Genomic DNA, 22,236 nt, shown 5'->3' with positions numbered 1-22,236 from the left:
TAACAAAATGTTTTAATGATTTCTTAGGGGAATTAGGGAGACATATTTTTGTCCTCATTAAATTTTCTCCTGTGCTCTGAGAACCAAATGTCAGCTCGGTTTCCAGAACCCAGTTATCTTCCCTCCCCACCTCCCCGTGCTCACCCACCAGCTCCTCCCGCCCGCACACGCCTGCACATGGATGCACACACATGTACACCCCAAAACTGCTTCCCTGTGCTCTCTGCACTCCTCCTTCTCCTCTCTCTGCTTTCCACAGCATCATCTCTTGCTCCCCTCCTGCTCCCCAAATCCTCCCTCCCACGGTTCATCCCCGTCTGTTCCATGTCCACATGTCTCTCGACAGGCAAACTCTTTGTGGAATACTTTCCAAGCGCCACATAAGTCCTGATTCGACATTTTTTGCTTTGAATGGCTGCTGTCAACACAAATCTCTGGCAGAGACTGTAACGGAGCCTGATTGCTCAGCAAGTATTTTGATAAGTGAGCTGGCTGTGTGTCTGTAATTACGGGAGAAAACCGTAAATCTTTTGGATATTGTTCACACAGATGTGGCGTGAAGGGAAGGGGGGGAAGCAGTAAAATGTGTTAAAAGCATAATTAATGTCATTGTTGTTGGGGATGATTTGATTTAAGGCTGACTTTGACTCGTGGAGGGATTCGTAGGGCGCTGGTGGATGTGTTTCAGCAGGTTGGGATGGGGTGGCAGAGGAGAGGCCATCGTGGTGGAGAGGTGACAACACTGTGGAGGTACTGTGGGTGTCCCATGGGTGACCTGTGCTCCTCCTGGAGCCAGGCAGCAGCACATGGAATGTGGGCTGGGTAGAACGGCCCTGGCACTGGGATTAGCTGGTGATCCCCAGGGTGCTCCCTGCAGCTGTGTCTGTGTGAAGGTGAGGAGCGCTCACAACTGCCCCCATCCCTGTTAGTGAGCAGCCAAAGGGGGACCGTGGAGATGGTGAAGGGTCTGGAGGAGGATCCATGTGAGGAGCAGCCGGGGGCACTTGGTTTGTTCAGCCTGGAGAACAGGAGACTGAGGGGAACCCTCATCCCAACCCACAGCATCCTCACAAGGGGCAGTGCAGGGGCAGCTCCCATCTCTGATCTCTGTGAGCAGGGACAGCACCCAGGGAATGGCTGGAGCTGTATCAGGGAAGTTTAGGTTGGATATCAGGGAAAAATTTTCCCCCAGAGGGTGCTGGCACTGCCCAGGCTCCCCAGGGACAGGCACAGCCCTGAGGCTGCCAGAGCTCTGGGAGCACTTGGAAAACACAGGGTGCTGGAATGCACAGGGAATGCAGAGGGTGGGATTGTCGGGGTGTCTGTGTGGGACCAAGGGTTGGATCCCTGGGTCCTTGTGGTCCCTTCCAGCTCAGGATATTTTGTGATTCTGTGATCCTGCTGCAGCTCTGCCTGTGCCACTAAAGGATGGCCAATGACGCCAGCTAGTGGTGGCACTTATATTTGTATTTAATTAATTAATTCATTGATTAATATCTATGAACTGAGGGGGGTGGAGTGATGGGTCAGCGTGCCAGGGCAGGGACACACTGTTTCCCAGGCGGTGCCACCGGTGGGTGACCCTGCACCATGGCCCCAGAGTGTGCAGTGCCACGTGTCCCTCGTGTCACCCGTCACCCATCTGTGCTGCTGGCCAGTGCCAGGTCCAACCTGTCCCAGTGGAAGATGTGATCCATGGAGGAAGGGACCACACCCCAATATCTCACATATGGGGGCAGAGCCAGCCCCACAGCCAAGGATGGCGTTTCCCAGTGGATGGGCAGTGTGGCATTAGCTCAGTGTAGTTATTCCAGGCAGGAATTTGGAGTCTGCACTGCCCTGGCTGTTGCAAAGGTTTGCTCTTCCCTTCCCAAAGCTCTGCTCCCACCATTTCATCCCAGGCTGGCAGCTCCAAACAGGGAACAGCACACAGAGGCTGTATCACCCCAGCTGTATTTCACCAGCAGGGCTGCAGCTCATGGGAAGGAAAATGCTGACCTGAGGAAAATCCCTGGTGCTTTATTGCTCAGACCCGTTTTTCCCATATTATTTCTCATCTTGGAAGCAGGAGGAGTTGCTGGTGTGGCTCGAACAGGGCCTGTCCCAGTGTTTATCTCCATGGAGGCAGCTCACAGGCTGGCACGGAGCCTCCAGGGCAGGGAGCGCAGGGGGGACCCCGGCAGCCCCCGAGCACAGGGTTTAATTATCCATATCCTTATCTCCACTCATGTAGTTATGGGAGTTATTAATGGCTGTGGAAGCATCCAGGCTGGCTGGGGCTGTGCTGCATTGCTGCCATCCCACACCCTGGTGTGGGGAACCAGCCTGTGGGATGCTGAGCTGAGACACACCAGGAGCTGAAGGATGCCATGAGCATCCCAGGAGGGTCCCAGCTGGAGCCACGTCCCTGTTTCAGTGTCACAGCTGACAGCGTTCAGCATCTGCCTCTGGATCCTCATGGCCAAACCTCTCATTCCACCCATTTGTGGGGCCTTTGTGATGTCCAGCAGAAAGAAGGGATAACGTTCCCTGTGGAGGGTTCTTCAGGGACTTTTACTCTGGCAGTCACTAATCCTGGAGGGTACGATGCTGTGGGATGGCAGGGCAGCAGTGGGGCAGACAGACCCCCAAATCCCATTTGGAGGAGCACCTGCCTTGGCATTTCTTGTTTGTAAGGAGCATCCACGTGGACATGGAGCAAATCTTGCAACTTCTGGGCAGGTTCACCCCAAAGTCGTCTGGTGCTGCGTTTGACCCCCAAATCCCATGACATGGCTTCCTTCATCCCTCTTCCATCTCAGCCAGGGATTTGCTGAGCAGCAGAGCTGCTCTGTGTCCTGTTCTGAGTGGAGGCAGCCAGTTGTTCAGTTGTTGGAATTTTTTTCAATCACCATTATTATCTTTTACCCTTGGATGCCTGCCACGTGTCCATGCTGTACGGTAGCGTGCCCAACTCCATCCCACTTCCCTGTTTGCCTAACTTTTTGACCCTGGAGAATTCAAATCTATTTTCTTTCATCTTCTTTTCTATGAAAAAAAAAAAACCAAAAAAAAAAAACAAACCGAAAATCTACATTAACCTGGCTCAATAGGAGGCATTTTCTTGAACTTATTAAAAAATCCAGACTTGTAAATTAATTTGTTCATGTTGTACAATGGCAGTGCAGATGGACTCATTAGCATGCACACAACAAATAATTATAGATGAATTTTTAGCTGGCCTGCTTAATGGGCTTGCTGGGTTAATTATGTCAATGTATAATTACATCAGCCCTGGGAGACATAATGGCACACCCCGCTGAGCAGACACTAGCTAATGATGGTGTAATGCTGACAGAGGGAAGACGGACGGCTCCGGATGCACCTGCTTACCTCGGCACAAACCTCCATTGTCTGTGCCCAAAGCGGCCCTGCCGGAGCCACCGGTGCCCTGGGAGGTGATGCCCCCGTGCCCCCTGAAAGGCAGGACGCCAGGGATATCCCCATGGCACCTGGGGTGGCAGAACTCAGGGCATCCCCGGGAAGGCAGGACCTGGAGTGTCCCCAAGGCTTTGGGAAAGGCAGTGTGAGAACCCCGGGATTGATTCAGGGGTCTCGTGTGGTGGAAAAGTCTCTCCTCCAACCCGTGCTTCCAAAGAAAGACTCCACAGCCTCTTGTGGTTCGGTCTCAAGGCAGTTTATTGCAAGTTACCTAAAAGATTGTCTTTTTGGGCTGCTGTGGTTTGCTCACAGCTCAGGCAGAGACTCACACACCCTGACACCCTCACTGTCCGGTGTCTCCGTCGTCTCTCCCCGCCCCAAGCTGCTACTATCTTTTATATGATATATTACGTATTATATGTTTACAGATTTTCCCCAATACCTACTATCTATGTTACAATGTGCTCTTCTACTCTAAACCAATCTGTGAGTGCCAACATCACCAAGAACATGGAGGTAAGGAAGAAGGAAGAGGAAGAACAGGATCAGGCCCACTTTCCTCCATCTTAGAACTCCTGACCCCCATGTACAAAGTAAAACCCCCCTGTACAGGTGTTAAAACCCCCCTGAACAATACTAAAAAAATTTTTCCCTCTAATTTGTGACTACTTTTACTATACCATCTAACTCTCTGTGACCGCTTGTTCCACCTTCAAAGTTGGTAACTCATTCCATGGTTCAAACTCAAGATCACAGCTGTTTTCAGCTGCTTGCCAGGGTCTAATATGCTTTTGACCAAGGCCTGGAACCTCTAAAAATGTCTGAGGGACATTTTGAGTTCCGACAAGGCAGGACCTGGCGTGTCCCCAAGGCTGTGGGAAAGGCAGGACCTGGCGTGTCCCCATGGCACGGGGAGGTGGCAGAGGGCCTGTGGAGGGCCATCCCTGCTGCTCACCGCCCACCGCCCACCCCGCAGACCCCGCTCCTGTGCTGGAGGCTGCCCGGAGCCTGGAGGATCGGCTGCAGCAGCTCCAGCGCCTGGAGCCTGAACCGCCGCCGCCGCTGAAGGATCTCAGCCGGCCCTGGAAGAAGCAGCTGGAGCTCGGCAGCACCAAAGGTACCGCGGTGCCCTCAGCATCCCTGGAATGGCGGGTGGGTGCCAGGGCCAGGAGCTGTCCCCTGGCCACCGCTGCTGTCCCCTCCGCAGCCGTGTGACTGTGTCCCCCCGCAGAGCGCAGGGAGGGGAAGTCGCCGGCAGCAGAGCCCCCGCTGCCCGGCCAAGCGGCCGCCACAGAGACCTCGCTGCAGAGAAATGAGGCAGACAAGCAGAAGTACGTGAGTGCCGGGTTTTGGGGCGCTGAGGACACCTGGCTCTGTCCCCGTGGTTCTGTCCCCACTCCTGCATGGGGTTGAGGGGTGTCTTATCCATCCCCATTCTCCTTCCCTTTGCTGTCCAGTTGGGAGGTCACGCTCAGAAACCCGACACCGTCTCAGACTCTCCCAGTGTCCGTCTGTCTGTCCATCCCCAGTCCCAGGGGGTTTTGGGGGAGCAGCAGGCACGGGCACAGCCGGGACAGGTCCCTCCTGTACCCCTGGCACATGGCTTTGCTCGGACTAGTGGGGTTGAATCCAGGTCGGTCTATGAACCTCATTAGATGACCTTTTAATTCGGAGGCTCTGGTGCCTTCATTGTTATTCCTTAACACGCTGCACCGGGAAACAAATGAAGAATCTTTAAACCCTAAATTGCAGATCTCTGCGAGTAAGTTCCTGGCAAGCGCAGGCTATAAATAATGCAGAATAACTTTCCCCTGATTGCTTCCCCCTCCACCAGTTAATTACAGGGGGGGTGGGCTGCCATCCCCTCCTCAGAGGGGTTTCAGCCTCAGGGATCAGGGACCGTTTTCAACCCAAAGTGAGTTTTTTTACACTTTGGGCAATAAACATTAAAAATGTCAGCCCTTAACATTGAGGGATAACACAGCTTGGACACATCGTGGTAGCCACTTGTGGATTTTTCCTGGCTTCAGTGAGTGATGGGGTAGAGGAAGGGACTCGTTGAGGGGTCTCTGTATGATTTTGGGGGGCTGTGGGGTTGGCACGGCAGCGGTGCCCCCGGTACATCGCTGGTGCCCGTCTCTCGCAGGGGCCTGCAGGAAGCTCAGGTCACCTTGGCCGCTCGGCTGGGGGAGGCAGAGGAGAAGATCAAAGTGCTCCACGCAGGTAGTGGGGCCGGGACAGGGGCTGCTGACCATGGAGGGCCAAGCCCCCACCCCACAGCTCACCCTCCTCTTCCTCCTGCCAGCGCTGAAGGCCACCCAGACGGAGCTGCTGGAGCTGCGCTGTAAATACGACGAGGAAGCGGCATCCAAGTAAGTTCCCAGCAGGGCTGGGTTGTGCTCAAAGCTCAGCCAAGACACTTCTGGCAGCACTGGGACATCTCCGTGGTGCTACTTGAGGAGCTGAGATACTCGAAGCCACTGCAGGAACATCCTGAGTCGTGGTGTCACCGAAACTGCGGGAAAAACAGAAAATCTCCAACAACATTTTTGAAGTGTTGGAGAACCAAGGCATTACTTTATTCTGACCAGGATGTGCAACAGAAATTGTTTCATCCACGCATGCCTGGGTTGTGCAGTGAAAATCATTCAATCACACCTGGTTTTGTACCAGACCTTTCATGTATTTGTACATAAAAACCCCACAGAAATTCACATTCGTTGGTCTCAAAGACACAATTCTTAGTATTCCATCTCCTATTGTTTATTTATCCCTTCACCTTGAAAGGGCCTCATCATTGGGTTCTCTTATCCATCTTTTCCCAGACCAGGTGTCTCCGACCCACCAGGGGGAAATGTTTGTTAATGTTCACTTATCTCCTGTTTATCTCCTGGCTACTCCCAGTTCTTCCCATGGGAGAACAGGAGTCTTTTGAAGAGAAACTTCAATTCCCCTCCCCCTGGGCAAAGGCAAATAAGCCCCTGACTAAAGTTAGAATAAAATGTTGAAAGTTATATCATTTCCAACAGTGAGGTCCTTATCCCTCAGCCTTAACCCATGTCCTGGGCTGTGTCTGTGCCTCCATGCCCGCTGACACCTCTTGTTTTCTGTCACAGGGCAGATGAAGTTGCCATGATCATGACCAACCTTGAAAAAGCCAACCAGGTGAGCCAGGAGCTGACTTTGCAGGAGCTGCTGAGGTTGGTCCTGCAGAGCCCGGGGTGCTGCACACACCCTGAACATCTGTGTGGCCTGGATGTCTGTCCCCAAAACTGATAAAAGGTTGACAGGCAGCAGGATTAGGAATCCCTACAAAGGAAAGCTCAGGTTTCCTCCCTCTGGTGGGACCCCCTGCCCCATGTGTGGGGTCAAGGGTATGTTTGGGTTCCTGTCAGGCTCCATCTGGCTGCTGGAGCTGGCACTTGTCACCTCCAGACTCTCACAGGTGTTTTAGGGCACAACCCACACTTTTCTTGTGTTAGATTCAGTTGTAATCTCTCCTGGTCCCGTCCATTCCTCTTAACTTGTTTTATTTTATTCTGAAAATGTAGGTACAAATAAAGGCATGTGGATAATAAAAGAGATCTAAAGAACAATTTGTGTAAATAAAACCATTCTTTTGGTGGAAAAAAATTGGTGTCCTGGAGATGGTCTGCAGCCAGTGCTGAAGGATTGGGATCAGGAACTGTGTTAGGACATGGGGACCTTAAATACATGGGGGGAGTTTAAATATCTGGGCTGGGCTTATGATGCTGGGGGTGGGAGCGAGGTGCTCAGGAGAGGCACAGACTGGGGCAGATCCTGGAGCCTGTGTGGGGTGGGATGAGCTGCAGTGCCTGGTGTGATTCCTGCTCTGTTCTCTTGCAGCGGGCGGAGGCGGCGCAGAGGGAAGTGGAGAGCTTGAGGGAGCAGCTGGCGGCCGTCAACAGCTCCCTGCGCCTGGCCTGCTGCTCCCCGACGGGCAGCACGGGGGTGAGAGCATCCCCGGGGCCAGGAGCACCCCTTGGGGACAGGAGCACCCCTCGGGGACAGGAACAACCCCAGGGCCAGCAGCATCCCCCTGCAGCTGGCAGCATCTGTCACAGCCAGGAGCATCCCATAGCGCTTGAGAGCACCTCGCTGATGCAGGAGCACCTTTTTGTGTTTGGGAGCACCCACCATGTTGGGGAGCAAGCCCAAAATGCCTGAGGAGTGTTTTCACCCTGAGGTGGTGGCACTGGCTGTGCCCTTTGTCCCACGGAGAAAGGGACATGCACCTCCAGAGCACTGAAAGGCGTCTGGGAGAAGTTTAAGGGCAAAAGAAAGGTCTGTCCCTCTCCAGGGCCGTGTCACCAGGGTCCCCAGTGCACCAGGCTGAGCCCTGGGCTCACCTGCTTCCTATGGGGTATGTCCAGTGGGGAGGGTGGCCCTTGTCCCCCCCTTGGGTGGCCGGGAGCTGACAGTGTCCCCTCTCCCAGCAGGACAAAGTGAACTATTCCATGTGCTCAGGGTCGAGGTTGGAGGCAGCTCTGGCTGCCAAGGACCGGGAGATCCTGCGGCTCCTGAAGGACGTCCAGCACCTCCAGAGCTCGCTGCAGGAGCTGGAGGAGTCCTCTGCCACCCAGATCGCCGAGCTGGAGGGGCAGCTGGCCGCCAAGAACGAGGCCATCGAGGTGCGCCCGCGGGGGCTTGGGGCGTGCCAGGGGTGGGGGACGTGGCTCCGGCCGTGCTGCAAGGAGTCCCCTCCTCTGCTCCACAGAAGCTGGAGGAGAAGCTGCAGGCACAGGCTGACTACGAGGAGATCAAAACAGAGCTGAGGTATGGCTTGACCGCTGCCCACGGCTGCCTGGCCGGTGTCTGCGGCGCGCTGTGACGTGGCCACGGCCGCCTTGTCACCCTCTCAGCACCCCCTTGTCTCCCTCCCAGCATCCTGAAGGCGATGAAGGTGGCCTCTGCCGGCTGCAGCCTGCCCCAGGCAAGTGCCATGGCACGTCCCGAGGCGCTGGCCGGGCTGTGCCAGCCCTGCCGACGGTGCCTCCGCCGCCTGTCCCCATCTCGCCTTGGCTCCTTGCAGAGCATCTCGAAGGCAGAGGAGGCCCTGCTGCTGGGGAAGGAGGCTTTCTACCCCTCCCAGAAGTACCTGCTGGAGAAGCCCAGCCTGCTGGCCACCACTGGTAGGGACCCTAGATTCTGTGGCATCCCGCTGGGAATATCCATGGGGACGTGGGTGGCAGGGACAGATCCTGGCCTGACTGTGGTGGGGTGGGATGTCATCTGGGGAAACTGAGGCAGGAGCTGTTTGGTTACAGGCCAGGGGGACTCTAGTGTGTCTCCCTCTCTCTCCTTCATCTCTAGAGGAGGATCACTCCGAAGACGAGTCAGGGAAGGATCCACTGGGCATGGAGCAGCCGTACCCATCCCCTCACCACGCCCCAGCCGATGACCCCGCATCCCCCACTCCCCTCCCAACGCTGCCTGGCCCTGGCATGGCCCCCGATGGTCCCCGGACTTTCTCGCTGTCCCCCTTCCCAGGGGGCGAGCGGCTTTCGGGGGACCCCAAGGCTCCCCACCTCCCGCTGCCCAGCTACAAGAGCGAGGGCAGCAGTGGGGCACCGCCCTTCCCCTCATCCTTCTTCGGGGCCAAAAGCAGCACCGTGCACCCTGTCCCCGTGCCGGCCGCCAGTGCCACCAGCCCTCCCGGCGAGCCCCCCGAGGGCAGCGCCGGCAGCTCCAGCGAGGAGGAGCAGCTGGACACGGCCGAAATCGCCTTCCAGGTGAAGGAGCAGCTGCTGAAGCACAACATCGGGCAGAGGGTCTTTGGGCACTACGTGCTGGGGCTGTCGCAGGGCTCCGTCAGCGAGATCCTGGCACGGCCCAAGCCCTGGCACAAGCTGACGGTGAAGGGCAAGGAGCCGTTCATCAAGATGAAGCAGTTCCTGTCCGACGAGCAGAACGTGCTGGCCCTGAGGACTATCCAGGTGCGCCAGAGAGGTGAGTGGTTGGGGTGGCCCTGGCCAACACGTCCTGTCCCGGGATGCTCAAGCAATGCTTTGGCATCCCATCCCAGTGCACCCCAGTTCACCCTGGCAGCATCCTGGGGTGCCCCATGCCCCATGATGTGCTGGGATGCTGGTCCCACCAGTGGCACCCCGGGATTTTCCCTGCTGGGATGGAGCTGGCTGCCGGGTGGGATGAGCCCTGGCAAACGGCAGCAATTAACAACAACCCATGGCCTGGAAGCTGCATCCCCGGACGTGCTTTACTCATTTATTCTGACAAGTGCCATTTAATTATTCATTAGGCTGTTCCGTGCCGTATGAATCAATGTGCTCGGGAATATTTCATTAAAATAATGAAGTTTTAATGCTGTGGAACCTTGGCGCGGCGTTGGCACTGCCACGGAAGGGTGACTCCCATCTCCAGGGACAGTGGCTGCCGGTGACATCTCAGCAGTGGCAGCTGGTCACTCGAGTCCCTGTGGTGGCACCAGGACTGGACAATGCACGTCCATGGTCCATGCACCTGCTGGTTTCAGCCTGGAGGGCTCTGATTTATCCCCTGGATCTGATCCATCATTAACGCTTGTCTTGCACAGTGCCAGGGATGGGGACATAGTCTCTGTGCCCGTGTCTCTGCTCCTGGGGAGAAGGTGCCCTTGGTTGGGATGAGCAAGGTGGTGGGAGATGCCGTGCCAGAGGCAGGAGCTGGCAGCCAGGGCTACCAAGGCTCCCTGTGCTCCGGTAGCGACTAATTGGGAGTGACATTTGTCTTCAAACCAGCATCCCTAAAAATAACCGAACATGAGGAGCAGTAAATACTTCCTGACATACAAGTGGAGCTTGTAAAACCAGTGCTGGTGACAAAGCTGTTATCCTGCCTCTTTGATCAGGTAGCATCACGCCACGGATCAGGACACCGGAGACCGGCTCCGACGACGCCATCAAAAGCATCCTGGAGCAGGCAAAAAAGGAGATTGAGTCGCAGAAGGGAGGTAGGTGCTGCCATGGGGGTGGCTCCAAGTCCCTGCTCTGCCCTGTGGCAGCAGCACCCAAAGGAGTGCTAGTGGCTGGGTGATCTGTGGCTGTGGGTCCCATCCCAAAAATTAGCTTTTTTGGGGGCGTTTCGCCCGTTGACATCCATGGAGAATTTTAGGGCATATTGGAAGGAAATGCCACATGGGATGGAAGAGTCCCTGTGCAGCAGAGTTCAAATCTGGGCTTTCAGAAACTTTGGATGCACTCTTTTCCTCCCTCCTGCCCCAAAGCAGATGATTAAATGAGTATTCAGGATCCATCTGGCATGAGGATCATTAAAGCAGCTGCTCTCACAGTCAATTACAAGAAATGAAATACATTAAAACAGGTAGTCTGCTGAGAAAGCAGAATCCCGCAGAATTAAATTAAACGGGAACGGTGGAAAAACAGGCAGGGAAAACAAACATGTTTGTCTATCGCATTGTTGGTAATGGGATTTATTTCACAATCATCAAAAAAGAAGTTGGCTTTGAGTTGGGCTGCTGAAACTGTTGCTTTGTGGATGCTGCTGGTCCAAACCGGATCAGGATAAACCACTTTTCTCCCATACTTTGAGCTGTGGCCACACAGTAAACGACGTGTGCTGCTCCTTGGGGCTGCCCTCACCCCTTTTCTCTGCAGGAGAGCCCAAAACACCGTCAGCATCGCAGGCAGTGGCCAACGGGGCGGGTGGCAGCAGCTCAGAGGACGCCATCAAGAGCATCCTGGAGCAGGCGCGGCGGGAGATGCAGGCGCAGCAGCAGGCGCTGCTGGACATGGAGTCGGGGGCCAGCGGGCGTGGTGGGGACACGGCACCCACCGAGCGCTCCACGCTGGCCACCGTCAGCCAGAACATCGCCCCTGCCTTGGTCAAGCAGGAGGAGGCCAGCGGGGCCAGCCCCGGCCCGCCGCAGACGCCCCTGGCCGTGCTGTCCCCCGCCGCCTTTGTCCAGAGCATCATCCGGAAGGTGAAGTCGGAGATCGGCGACGCCGGCTCCTACTTCGACCAGCACTGGGCGTCGGAGCGGAGCCTGCTCAGCCGGCCCTACACCTCCGTGTCGCCTTCGCTGTCCTCCTCCTCCTCGAGCTACTCCAGCATGGCCAACGGCCGGGGCTGGCCACGGGGCGAGCACGGCGAGGGGGGCACCAACGAGGACGAGCTGCAGCCGGCGGACGAGGAGCTGCAGCGGCTGTCGGAGATGAAGGCGGAGGGAGCCGGCGTGGAGCCGGCGGCTGGTGGGCGTCTGTCCTACTACCCCACGTACGTGCCACGGACCCTGAAACCAACGGTGCCGCCGCTGACGCCAGAGCAGTATGAGATGTACATGTACAGGGAGGTGGACACGCTGGAGCTGACCCGGCAGGTCAAGGAGAAGTTGGCCAAGAACGGCATCTGCCAGAGGATCTTTGGAGAGAAGGTACCAGCCTGGAGAAAGGGGGTCTGGTGTCCTCTCTGCTCCGTGACCCAGAGCCTGGGGCTCATTGATGGCCTTCACCAGCTCCTTCCAGAGTCTTCCTTTTCCCTGGTCTGTTTCCCCTTGGAGGACTCTGAGTCCTTGGGTCTGACCCAACCCCAGTCTCCCAGTGGCCACCACTAATTGGTTGGTGGCACTTCCCCCCAAGAATGCCCAGTCCCCTAAACAGAGCCCTTTGGGGACCAGCCTCCCATCGCCTGAGTATCCCAGGGGGACCCACCATCAGCACCCATGGCAGGGGGCAGAGGGTCCAGACATGCTGTGGGGCAGTGGGTGGCAGTGGGTGGCATCCTGCTCCCCCTCCCCTGACACAGGGGTGGAGGGCAGGCAGCTTCCCAGCACGGGGGGAGCGCACCTCACCTTCTGTGGGTGACACCTGCGTGGTCCCAGGTGCTGGGACTGTCCCAGGGCAGCGTGAGTGACATGCTGTCACGGCCCAAACCGTGGAGCAAGCTGACACAGAAGGGTCGGGAGCCTTTCATCCGTATGCAACTCTGGCTGACAGACCAGCTGGGCCAGGGGATCAGCCAGCAGCCCACACCCTCCCAGGGTAAGTGACATCACTGTCCCCGTGGTCCCCATGTGCCATCAGTGTCCCCACCACTTCTGTGTCCATCCCCTGCATCCCAGGGAGTTTGTCCTGCTCCCAGCCCAGCACTGGGAAGAGCTGTCCCTGCCAACTCCAGTACTAGCACCCAGATCCTGGGAAGCCCCTTTCATCCCCAACCCCCTTCATTTTAAACAAAAATAAATGGAAAGCCACATCAAAAATCTTGGGCTTTGGGCCTGACATAAAGCAGTAACTGGATTTTTTTGTGCTGTATTGGTGGCATTTTCTCTCTTTAATTATTCCACCACCACCACCTCCTGCTTTGCTGTAGCCACTGGAGAAGCTTGGCTGGTATCGCTCTTCTCTAGAGGGCAAAGCCACAGGGATCCCCCAATTGCCCTTCCTGCTCCTTCTGGCTCCCTGCACTGTCCCCTCCCGCTGACCCCTGTGCCCTGGTGTCACACAGCCAGCCCGGCGGAACCCCAGCCGTCCCCCTCGCCGCCCCCCAGCCCCACGGAGCACGAGAAGGGCTGCCAGGAGCCCCTCACCCTGGCCTTGGAGAGCAGCAAGGAAAACCAGCAGCCCGAGAGCCGCTCGACGCCTGCGCTGGGTGGGAAGACATATCCCAACAGCCAGGGGCCCGTGGGCATCCAGGAGATCGTCGCCATGTCCCCCGAGCTGGACACCTACTCCATCACCAAGAAGGTCAAGGAGGTCTTGACGGACAACAATTTAGGTGCGGACCCCCTCTCTGCCCAGGTTTTTGGGAGGTGCTGGTGAGACTGCATGGATCCAGCACCCCAATTCCTGTAGATGCAAACCCCCTCCAGGATGTTTTCCTGTGGGTGCTGATGGGAATTGCAGGAGGATGCTGGCTGGGAAATGGGGTGCACCTGCTCTGCAGGGGGACTGCAGCGCCCGTCCCGCTGCTCCACCCCGCTAACCACCTCTGCTTCTCCTCCGCCAGGCCAGCGGCTGTTTGGGGAGAGCATCCTGGGCCTGACGCAGGGCTCGGTGTCCGATCTCCTCTCCAGGCCCAAGCCGTGGCACAAGCTGAGCCTGAAGGGGAGGGAGCCCTTCGTCCGGATGCAGCTCTGGCTCAACGACCCCCACAACGTGGAGAAGCTGCGCGACATGAAGAAGCTGGAGAAGAAGGGTGAGGGATGGGGCGGCACAGCCCCGCTGGGTGTGGGGTGCTGGGCTGGGGGGGGTCCTGGGCTGGGGGGCGAGCAGTGCCAGCTGGGTGTCCTCTCCTGCAGCCTACCTGAAGCGCCGGTACGGGCTGATGAGCGCTGGCTCGGACAGCGAATCCCCCAGCGCGCGCTCCGAGTGCGCCAGCCCCAGCGCGCCGCCCCAGGACCTCAGCCTGCTCCAGGTCAAGAAGCCGCGGGTGGTGTTGGCGCCAGAGGAGAAGGAAGCCCTAAAGAAAGCCTACCAGCTGGAGCCATATCCCTCCCAGCAGACCATTGAGCTGCTCTCCTTCCAGCTCAACCTCAAGACCAACACCGTCATCAACTGGTTCCACAACTACAGGTACGGGCGCTCCCGGGCTTTGGGGGTCTGATGGTGCTGTGCCACGGAGGGGGTGTCACTGCTCCCCTTCCAGCCTTCCCCATCACTTTTCCCTAGATGGGTAGTGCAGACCCACTGGAGGTCCCCAGGTTGGTGGGTGGTGTTGGCTTCCTTGACCAAGTCATGTTGAGCATCTGAAGCGGTTTCCATGCTCACATCCACTGCTCACGCCAGATCGGGATCACTGCGAAGGGAGAGGAAGCTCCTTATGGAGGCAGCTGGTGCATGGGATCCGTCCCCACAGCAGCCCAGCCCTGGGGAGCAGCACAGGTTTCATCCCTCGGTGACATTGCAGCGGACAATTTGGCCATGGGGCAACGGGCTGTTGTTGCCACCCCTCCGTGGTTGTGTCCTGCAGGTCACGGATGCGCCGAGAGATGCTGGTGGAGGGCGCGCAGGACAATGACACGGACCCGGAGCAGAGCGGTGGCACAGCCATCCCCGGGCGCCGGGCCGCCCACAGCCCCGATTCGGACACCGAGGATCACAAACCCGTGTTCGTGGGGGGCGAGCCCCCCTGTGCCGCCGCGCCCGTCAAGGTGAAGGAGGAGCAGGGGGATGCGGGCGGCTGGAGCCGCCGGCGGGACTCACGCAGCCCGGCCGGAGCGGCCGAAGGGACCGGACCTCCTCAGGAGGAGCGGGGGGCAGCCCCCCAAGCCCCCCACGCCGCCACCCCCAGTGCCGGCAGCCTCCCACGGCGGGGAGGCCGCGCCGGTGCCACCGCTGCGGGACCTCTACCGCCGCCACCGCCACATCCCGACAGCTCCCAGTCCTCCGCGGGGTCATCCCGTTGCAGCTTGGTGGTCTCCCCAACATCTCCCTCGGCAGCTTCCTCACCCGGCCTCACCGGCTCAGCCTCACCAGGACCTTCCTCTGCCGGGCCGGTCTCGCCGGCGCTGCCGCCGGCTCCTGGCCCACGGCTAAGCAGCAGCGTCCAGCGGCGCCACGAGAAGATGGCCAACCTCAACAACATCATCCACCGCCTGGAGCGGGCTGCCAACCGCGAGGAGGCCCTCGAGTGGGAGTTCTGAGCCCCCCGCCACCCTAAATATATAGATACACCCCCACACATATATATATATTTTGATAAATGCAGTGTGCACCGAGAGGTGATGAGTGGCCGGCGCCACGGAAGAGAAGCGCCCATGAAAAAGAGGGGACCCCCCCTCTCTGTGAATCTGCCCCACCCCTCTGGCTTTGTTTTAAATGTGAAAAACTGGGAACAATTTTAGAAAAGAAAAACAAAAAAATCAAAAAATATTTATAGACCTCTTTTAGATATTTTAATAAAAGGATACTTTGGAATTTATTAACAGCTTAAGCTGCTTTGATATTAAAGATAGCTATAAAATCAAGATGATGTAGCAGTTGTGTCATTAAATGTACACTGAAGTCTTGTAGTTTGCCACTGGATGAGATTAAAAACAAATAAACAAAACAAAAAAAAAAAAAAGGAAAACCAACCCACAGAAAAGACTTTTTGAGCAAAGCCATCAAGAAGCACTATGAGACTGACCAAATTTAAGAAACTTTTGCAGTTTCCACCCCTGTCTGTAAGACACTGCATCGCTTCTGCCCCAGCCAGAGACTGCATCCTAGTCCCTGAAGACTCTAAAGCCCCTGACGCCATCGAGTATGTATTTAGTTCTGGTGGTTTATGTTTTTGGAAGCCTTTGTAACACAGAATGTCCCGTGCGGTTGTATATGTTGTAGAAATGTCTGCAATAGCCTTCTGGAACAAGATGTAGCATGGTCCCAACGCTGTCCCTGGCGCTCCCTCCAGCCAGTGGCCGGTGGCAGCTCCCATCTGGCGTGGTGTGGCTCGTGCCAACTCCCAAAGGAAGAGAAAAAATGAGGCAAAAGCAAAGAAAGCAACCTGAGTGATCTTGGGATTTTGGGAGTGGGATGGGAAAATGTCCCTGGGTGTGATGCTTAAGGATGGTACCAGCTCACTGGGGATGGACATCCACGGCACCCAGGTTCCCCGACCATTCAGAAAGAGAAGGATGGAGCCTCTGAGCTTTGGCCCTGGAGCAGCAGTGCTTGAGGGGAGGGCCCAAAAACTGTGAGCCACCCACTCTCAGGCTGAGCCCTGCTCGGGGCTGCTCCAGCATCACAGCCCAGAACTTTTTTGGGGAGACCGCCTGGGCAGGAAGAGCATCCCCTTCCCACAGCCATGCCCCAGGCAGTGGATGTCAGTGATGCCAGGATGGGCTCTGGGATGTCACATCAGGCTCCTGCCTAAACTGGGCGAGCTCAGCCCTGAGCTGGGCAAAGCACCACCGAGCTTTGGCTTGCCAGGGCTGATCCTGTGCAGACACAGGAGCTCAGTGGTGGCACCATCCCGGTGTGCTCCCTGTCACCTCCCTGACCCCACCTCCTCCAGCTGGCCTCTGCCAACAAAATGCCTTTAAATGATGTGGAGTGTCCCACGCTGGGCTGCTCTGCCCTGTCCCCTGCCCACATGGCACCAGCCATCGCCCACCAAGGCCCTGCCAGGCTCCCAGGCGATGCATTGACTGATTTTCCACTGTAGATGTTTTTATCAGAATAGAAGGTATTTTTGTACTCAGGTGGTAGTGGATGAGCAATGCTGGGCGAGGGCACAGCTCTCCTCGCCTGCCTCTCGTGCCCTGACGAGCCCCAGGGTGCCCATGGCTGCTCTGCCACCGTGCTGTGCAAGGTGGGGAGTGACCCCTGCCTGCCCACTAACTGTGTGCTGGAGGGAGCTTCAGTGGAAGGGGATTTGAGGAAGCACTTAGGATAGTCCTGAGCACGGCAATCCTGTTGTATGAAAGCCAGCGGGACACACCGGTCACGTTTTTGTTAGGCTCATGTTCTGTACTTCAAAAGTTTCTATGAGATCGATGAACTTTGTTTAACAATTTTGGAAGGAACAAGTTCTGTAAAGAGCCACTAAATACAGAAGTTGGATACGACTCTGGCCTTGGGGTGTGTTTTGTCTGGAGGTGATGGAATGGGAACTCCTCTCACACCCAGTGTTGACGCCCTCAGAAGTCACAGCTTTGCTTTGGGATTGTGGCAAGAGCTCTCATTACCCCAGTGACTGGGGGATGAAAAGAAAGAGGGTGTTAAATGGGGTTAGTCCAGCTCAGGGTGTGATCCTGCCCCATGAAATTCCTGTGCTCATCCCTGCTGCAGGTTTGCTCCTGCCCCTGGGGTAGCTCAGCATCCTCCAGCACGAGTTTCAGCTTGGTTTATCACAAAACCGTGGTTTCTGGGAATGCTTTGGGTTAGAAGAGACCTTAAGGATCATCTTACTTGCCATGGGCAAGGACACCTGACCAGGTTGCCCAAAGCCCTGTCCAGCCTGGCACTGCTGATGGCACCGTGCCCCAGCACGGCTCTTGTTTGGAGCCAACCACGGCTGGGCAAGTCAGCAGCTCCCGACATGAGGCAGGGCTGCTTGATGAATTAATAAATCCATATGTTGCATATCTGTTTGAGCTTGTTTGTCAGCTAACATGTTGAGAAGGACTTATTTTTGATGGATATCTGAACGTCTGGAGAAGCTGTGCCAGCTGCCATGGAAACCAGAATCTTCCCCTGAGCCACGGGAACCATCTGGGTGCTGCACCCTGGCTGCCCTTGGCACTGCTCCAAATGCCAAATTCCATAGGGGATGCCCTGCCTGGCCAGGAGCAGGCTCCATGCTCTGCAGGGCTCTCAGTGAGCAGGCGACTCTATCTGGCTTTGTGCCTCAGTTTCCCCAAGAAGTGATTGCCCAACCTCTGCCAGACCCTGTGCTAAAGAGAAACTGGAGACATTCACGCAAGTGGGATGTGTGGGCAGGGACATGGGGACGTGCTGGCTGTGTTCACAAGGGCAGAGTCCTTGGTCCCTGTGTAGCATCAACAAGGGGACAGATATTTTGTCCTGGTTAAAAGATGCTCTGCCATGGGACCACCCTGGCACTGGGTGTCCTGATGTTCCCAGGGTGACCCCATCCCATCTCACCCCATCCCTGCAGGCAGATATGGGGCTCCAGGGCACTGCAAGACCGTGGCATTGGCCATGTCCCCTTCAGGTGACACAGTCCATGCCCAGCCCCACAGATATGGTGGGGACAGAAGGAGGATTAAAATAAAGCATTAATTCCCACCTGAACCCCCCTCCCCAGGGGCTTAGAGGCACAAACAAGGACCATGGATGGGAGGAAAGTTCTGAAACAACTTTTATTGTAGAAAAATGTTGTGCTTTTCCCAAGGGAGCCAAGGGAGCTGGAGCCACCCAGTCCTAAGCCAGGGCATCCTGACTGCTCCCCCTTGCTCCAGGGTGGGTCACCCCACCTCTGGGCCAGCAGCTTGAGTTTCTGATGTGGAAATAAGATAGAAACACAGGCATGAGACACCAGCTTTGCTCTGGTTTGGCACATGAATCATTCCTCACGCTCTGCTGCTGACACACACGTTCCCATTTGCCACCACGAGCGATGCTTCCCCTTAGTGAGCTGGCACGGGGATGATGTGCTGTCCCAAAATATCCACCAGCAAAGCAGTGCCCACAGCTGCTGAACTCCCCCAGGGTCTGACCCCCCCATATTTGCCATCCAGGCTGCAAGAAGCAATTGCTCCCTGTGTAATTCCTGGGGCTGGGTGTCACCAGCTCCCCGGAGCGTGCCGAGCTACTGTTGCCATTAAGGAAGGGCTGCACTCACTGATATTTTCATTTCAAACCACATCCTGCTGGAGCAGAGGGATCTGGCAGAGCTCAGCCGATCTCAGCCTTGTGCTGGGCCAGGAGGGGAAGTCAGCAGCAGGCTCTTCACTGTGGAACCCACACGGAACTCAGGAGAGTGAGATCCCATCAAAATCCTCCTCCAGAACATGCCAAGGCGTGATCCCACTGCAAGAACATCAAGGGGCCCCAGCAGAGCCAGAGCAGCGATCAGTTCCCAGGAAGCCTCAGCCAGTGAGTGGTTTGTAGGTCGCTTGTGCTGAGTGGAGCACCCCAAACCCACATGGGGGCATGGCTGGAGGGCACCCCCGTGGTGCCCATTTCACCATCACACAGCAGCACTGCTGTCCCTCGCTGCCGAGCCCTCGGTGGCAGCACCAGCAGGTGTCCATCACCACCACAGCCAGGTCTGCACATCACGAGGTGAGGAGGGGACAGGGCCAGCACCAAGGATGGGGACCTGCCCCATCCTGGTCGGTTCCCAGGGCTCAGCCACCGCTCAGGGCTGGGGGCCACGCCGCCTCTGCTGCCAGTCCTGCCGCAGCCGGGCCACCTCGCGGCTGTACTGCTCGTGGAGGCGACAGAAACTGGACGGGCTCTCTGCCACGACCACCCCGGCCCCGTCCCACACCCGCCTGCGCGGCGGCAGCGGCGGCGGCCGCGGGTCCCCCTCCTCACCGTGCCCACCACAACCGGAGCTGCCGGGGGGCCGGTCCGCCCCCAGCGCGTTGTTCCACACCGCACAGCCGTTCTCCTTCGGTGGGACAGCGGGCAGAGCCGGCAGCCTCTCCCGGGGCTGCTCCGGCCCCGATGGTTTCAGCTTCCAAGTGCCGGGAGGTTCCTGGGAGCCCCCGCATCCTCCGGCCAGCCCCCGGCTCATCTCCCGCAGCTGCTTCTCCAGCTCCCGCACCACCAGCCGCATGTAGTCAAAGCTGGCTCGGGACAGCGACTTCACCCACGACTCCATGGCCGCCTGGCTCTCCGCCGCCAGCACGTAGGTGCGGGACTTGCTGCCTCCAAAGCGGATGGCGAAGGCAAAACTCTCGGCTGAATCGCAGAGCTCCACGTTGCAGCCCTCCAGCACGATGACGCCCACGGGCTCGCGGCTGTCCCTCTCCTCGAAGTAGAAGAGCATGTTGCCCTTGAGCACGAACCAGCGGCGGTGATAAGCCGTGTGCCGCTCGCCGCGCTTGTAGAGGAACCCGGCGTTGTCGGCCGGGGAGTCGCAGGTGGCGTAGAAGGCCAAGCTCCGCTCGTTCAGCTTCATGGCTCCGCGCCCTGCGGGGACAGAGGGTGCTCAGCGCTGCGCCTTAATTGCACGGAAAACAACCATCGGCTTTTTGTTCCTGCTGGCAGCAGCCCTGGCGCCCAGGAAATGGAGCTACTGAATAAACAAACCCGCGATAGTCGGGATAAACCGCTCCCAGACAAGGTGCTGAGTCCGGTGGATGCCGGGTGGGCTCTGGCTCCCCAAGGTTCATTGGAGATGAGGTTCACCCTCCCACCACCACCCCAGTAGAGTGTTTTCCCACGGAGGATCCCCAGCAGGGCCTGTCCCCGTGTCCCACGTCACCTGGCACAGGTGACCTTCCCGCCGGCGCTGTATTTTCCGTGTCCCGCCGCTCCTCCCCGCGGAAGGTTTGGACCGGCACCGTGGATCTGGCTGCCGCTCCAGAGAACCGTGGCCATGAACCGAGTCACCCGGGCAAGGCCACCGCTCCTCTTGTCCCCTGATCGCTGGTGGACTCACCGTGCCAGACTTTGCGCTTACCTGGACTCTACCTCCGGTCTGCGGCGGTCACCAGCATCAGCGACACGCGCGTGGCCGTGGTGGCCGTGAGAGCGCTGGATCCGGGCTCGGATGGTGCGAGGGGGCTTTGGGGCACCGCTCCCGCACTGTCACCTTTGTCCTCGGTCCCCACCGGCCCGGCCCGGCCCGGCCCCGCAGGCGGAGCGCTGCTCCCGCCCGCCTCCGCCACCGCCCATCCCCGCGGCCGGGAGGGAGGGAGGGAGGAGCTGGAAATGCGCTCCGGAGCTCGGATCCGGGGCTGGCAGCTCCTGGTTCGGCCCAAAACCCGCGGCAGGTCACGGCTCTGGGCACCGGGGCTGAGGGCCAGGCAGCAGCGGGGAGAGCGAGGGGGGAATGGGGGAGAGATGGGGGCACGCACTGGAGGGCGCAGGGGGTATGCACACCGCGGGGGGAATGTATGGGTTTACTCAGGGATTATATGGGTTTACTCAGGGATGTGCACATGCCTGGGAAACCCAAGAGTTTAGTCCTGAAGGTGGCTGCACAACGTTGAATTTTTGATCAAATTTTGGAGGGAAAGAATTGGTATTCTGGGAGCATCTGGCAGAGAATGGGCAGCAGTTGGTGGATGAGGTGGGCGACACAAGCCCCACAGGGAGGGTTGGTGGCAGGACGTGGACTGGTCCTGTGTGGGGATGCTCCAGGGGACCAGGCTGCAGGTCCTGGCTGCTCTCCTGACCTTCCAGCCATATCCACACAGCCATGTGTGGGGTGGTCTCAGTGCAGAGGGACAGAACAAGCTGAGTGGTGACAAGCCTCCAGTCTGACTTCTGCTCTTGGTTGGCCTTCCAGGCTCACAGGACCACCTTGGCAGTGTTGCTGTCAATGTCCCAGTAAATACCAGTGCCAGGGATTTGTGCTCCTTATCACTGTCCCTTTCCTCCAGTTTCTTCATCCCCCTGCTCTGCTCCACAGCCATGTGTGCATTTTGGCAATCAAGGCAGTGGCAACAATTTTACAGGTCCCCATCCCAGAAATCCTGCTGTCCCTGACCTCTGCCACAGGTTGTGGTTCACTCCCCACCCATAGATGCCCTCATTTCCCTGCACAGCTGCTCAGGACTTTGCCATTTTCTGCTTGTGTCAGAGCTTTTCAGTTCATCGAGGGTTTTCCTTGTCACCTGCAGACTTTCACTTTCAGGCTATAAAAAGGGATTCAAACCAGCACTAAAACCATCTGGGCTTTATCTTCCCTCCTGAGCAGAGCAGCTCTGTTCAAGGTCGCTGGTGGGACGTCTCGGGGCTCTGCAGCAGTTATCTCCCTGCCTTGCTGAGAGATGCCTTTTCCCAAGGCAAGATTAGAACGGGAAGGGCTGTGGGGAGAAGCAATATCTTTATTAGAGCAGCTAGGATAATTGGAAAAAGGCAGCAGAGCTTCCAAATCTTCTTTCCTTTCCTGGGACTCCCAAGCCACGTTTTCTTCTTGCAGAGATTGTTCCTCCTCCACAGCTGCTCTGGAAAATCATCCCAATTCCTCAAAAACACCAACAAAATTCCCCTGTGGATTTTTGCTTCCCATTGTGTCTCTCTTGGGACGGCCACGTGTTGCTGCACAATCTCCAGCACTTCCTTTTCTGAGTGGCTCCGTATTTTCCCTTTAGTCACAGGGAAAATAACATCACCCCAGCAAGGAGCCCAGACCCAATTCCTCCATTTCCCCATCAAGTTTTGATGGGAAAAATGGGAAAATGAACACCCATGTTGAGCTTGCCCGACAGCA

General features: G+C 57.3%; 2 protein-coding genes across 14 annotated transcripts in view; one reads left to right on the top strand and one right to left on the bottom strand.

Moving 5' to 3' along the window:
* CUX2 (cut like homeobox 2) overlaps nucleotides 1-16,948 on the top strand; it is a 62,509-nt gene extending 45,561 nt beyond the window's left edge. For 7 of the 11 annotated variants that reach the window (XM_072936050.1, XM_030285594.4, XM_072936054.1 and 4 more), the window contains 17 exons: nucleotides 4,397-4,537; nucleotides 4,652-4,751; nucleotides 5,567-5,643; nucleotides 5,726-5,792; nucleotides 6,537-6,585; nucleotides 7,288-7,392; nucleotides 7,881-8,072; nucleotides 8,159-8,217; nucleotides 8,326-8,573; nucleotides 8,755-9,390; nucleotides 10,289-10,390; nucleotides 11,055-11,830; nucleotides 12,278-12,437; nucleotides 12,904-13,173; nucleotides 13,405-13,593; nucleotides 13,697-13,970; nucleotides 14,368-16,948. In XM_072936050.1, the coding sequence (XP_072792151.1) occupies nucleotides 4,397-4,537; nucleotides 4,652-4,751; nucleotides 5,567-5,643; nucleotides 5,726-5,792; nucleotides 6,537-6,585; nucleotides 7,288-7,392; nucleotides 7,881-8,072; nucleotides 8,159-8,217; nucleotides 8,326-8,573; nucleotides 8,755-9,390; nucleotides 10,289-10,390; nucleotides 11,055-11,830; nucleotides 12,278-12,437; nucleotides 12,904-13,173; nucleotides 13,405-13,593; nucleotides 13,697-13,970; nucleotides 14,368-15,040 (4,118 nt within the window). In that variant the 3' untranslated portion in view covers nucleotides 15,041-16,948. Of the gene's footprint in view, nucleotides 1-4,396; nucleotides 4,538-4,651; nucleotides 4,752-5,566; nucleotides 5,644-5,725; nucleotides 5,793-6,536; nucleotides 6,586-7,287; nucleotides 7,393-7,880; nucleotides 8,073-8,158; nucleotides 8,218-8,325; nucleotides 8,574-8,754; nucleotides 9,391-10,288; nucleotides 10,391-11,054; nucleotides 11,831-12,277; nucleotides 12,438-12,903; nucleotides 13,174-13,404; nucleotides 13,594-13,696; nucleotides 13,971-14,367 lie in introns of those variants that run through there. The other 4 variants (XM_072936051.1, XM_072936058.1, XR_012058374.1 and 1 more) reach the window with 3 other exon arrangements.
* Nucleotides 16,949-18,180: 1,232 nt separating this feature from the next.
* Nucleotides 18,181-20,873, bottom strand: PHETA1 (PH domain containing endocytic trafficking adaptor 1). 3 transcript variants are annotated; one of them, XM_072936068.1, is made up of 2 exons: nucleotides 20,458-20,873; nucleotides 18,181-19,985 (listed from the first exon to the last, which is right to left on the bottom strand). In XM_072936068.1, exon 2 carries the CDS (start codon nucleotides 19,972-19,974, stop codon nucleotides 19,207-19,209), a length of 768 nt encoding a protein of 255 aa, XP_072792169.1. In that variant the 5' UTR covers nucleotides 19,975-19,985; nucleotides 20,458-20,873; the 3' UTR covers nucleotides 18,181-19,206. The 3 variants fall into 3 exon arrangements, with proteins under 3 accessions (XP_072792169.1, XP_002191141.4, XP_072792171.1); XM_002191105.6 differs by having other exon boundaries at nucleotides 20,479-20,871; XM_072936070.1 differs by lacking the exon at nucleotides 20,458-20,873 and adding an exon at nucleotides 20,281-20,449.
* Between the last annotated feature and the right edge of the window lie 1,363 nt (nucleotides 20,874-22,236).

Source organism: Taeniopygia guttata, chromosome 15, assembly GCF_048771995.1.
Source record: "Taeniopygia guttata chromosome 15, bTaeGut7.mat, whole genome shotgun sequence".
Lineage (NCBI taxonomy): Eukaryota > Metazoa > Chordata > Aves > Passeriformes > Estrildidae > Taeniopygia > Taeniopygia guttata.
Note: the sequence above shows the minus strand (reverse complement) of the source record. Positions and strands in the feature narration are given on the sequence as shown.

What these genes read in the sequence shown, in the direction of transcription:
- PHETA1 (XM_072936068.1), bottom strand. Translation starts at nt 19,974, where the DNA reads ATGAAGCTGAACGAGCGGAGCTTGGCCTTCTACGCCACCTGCGACTCC.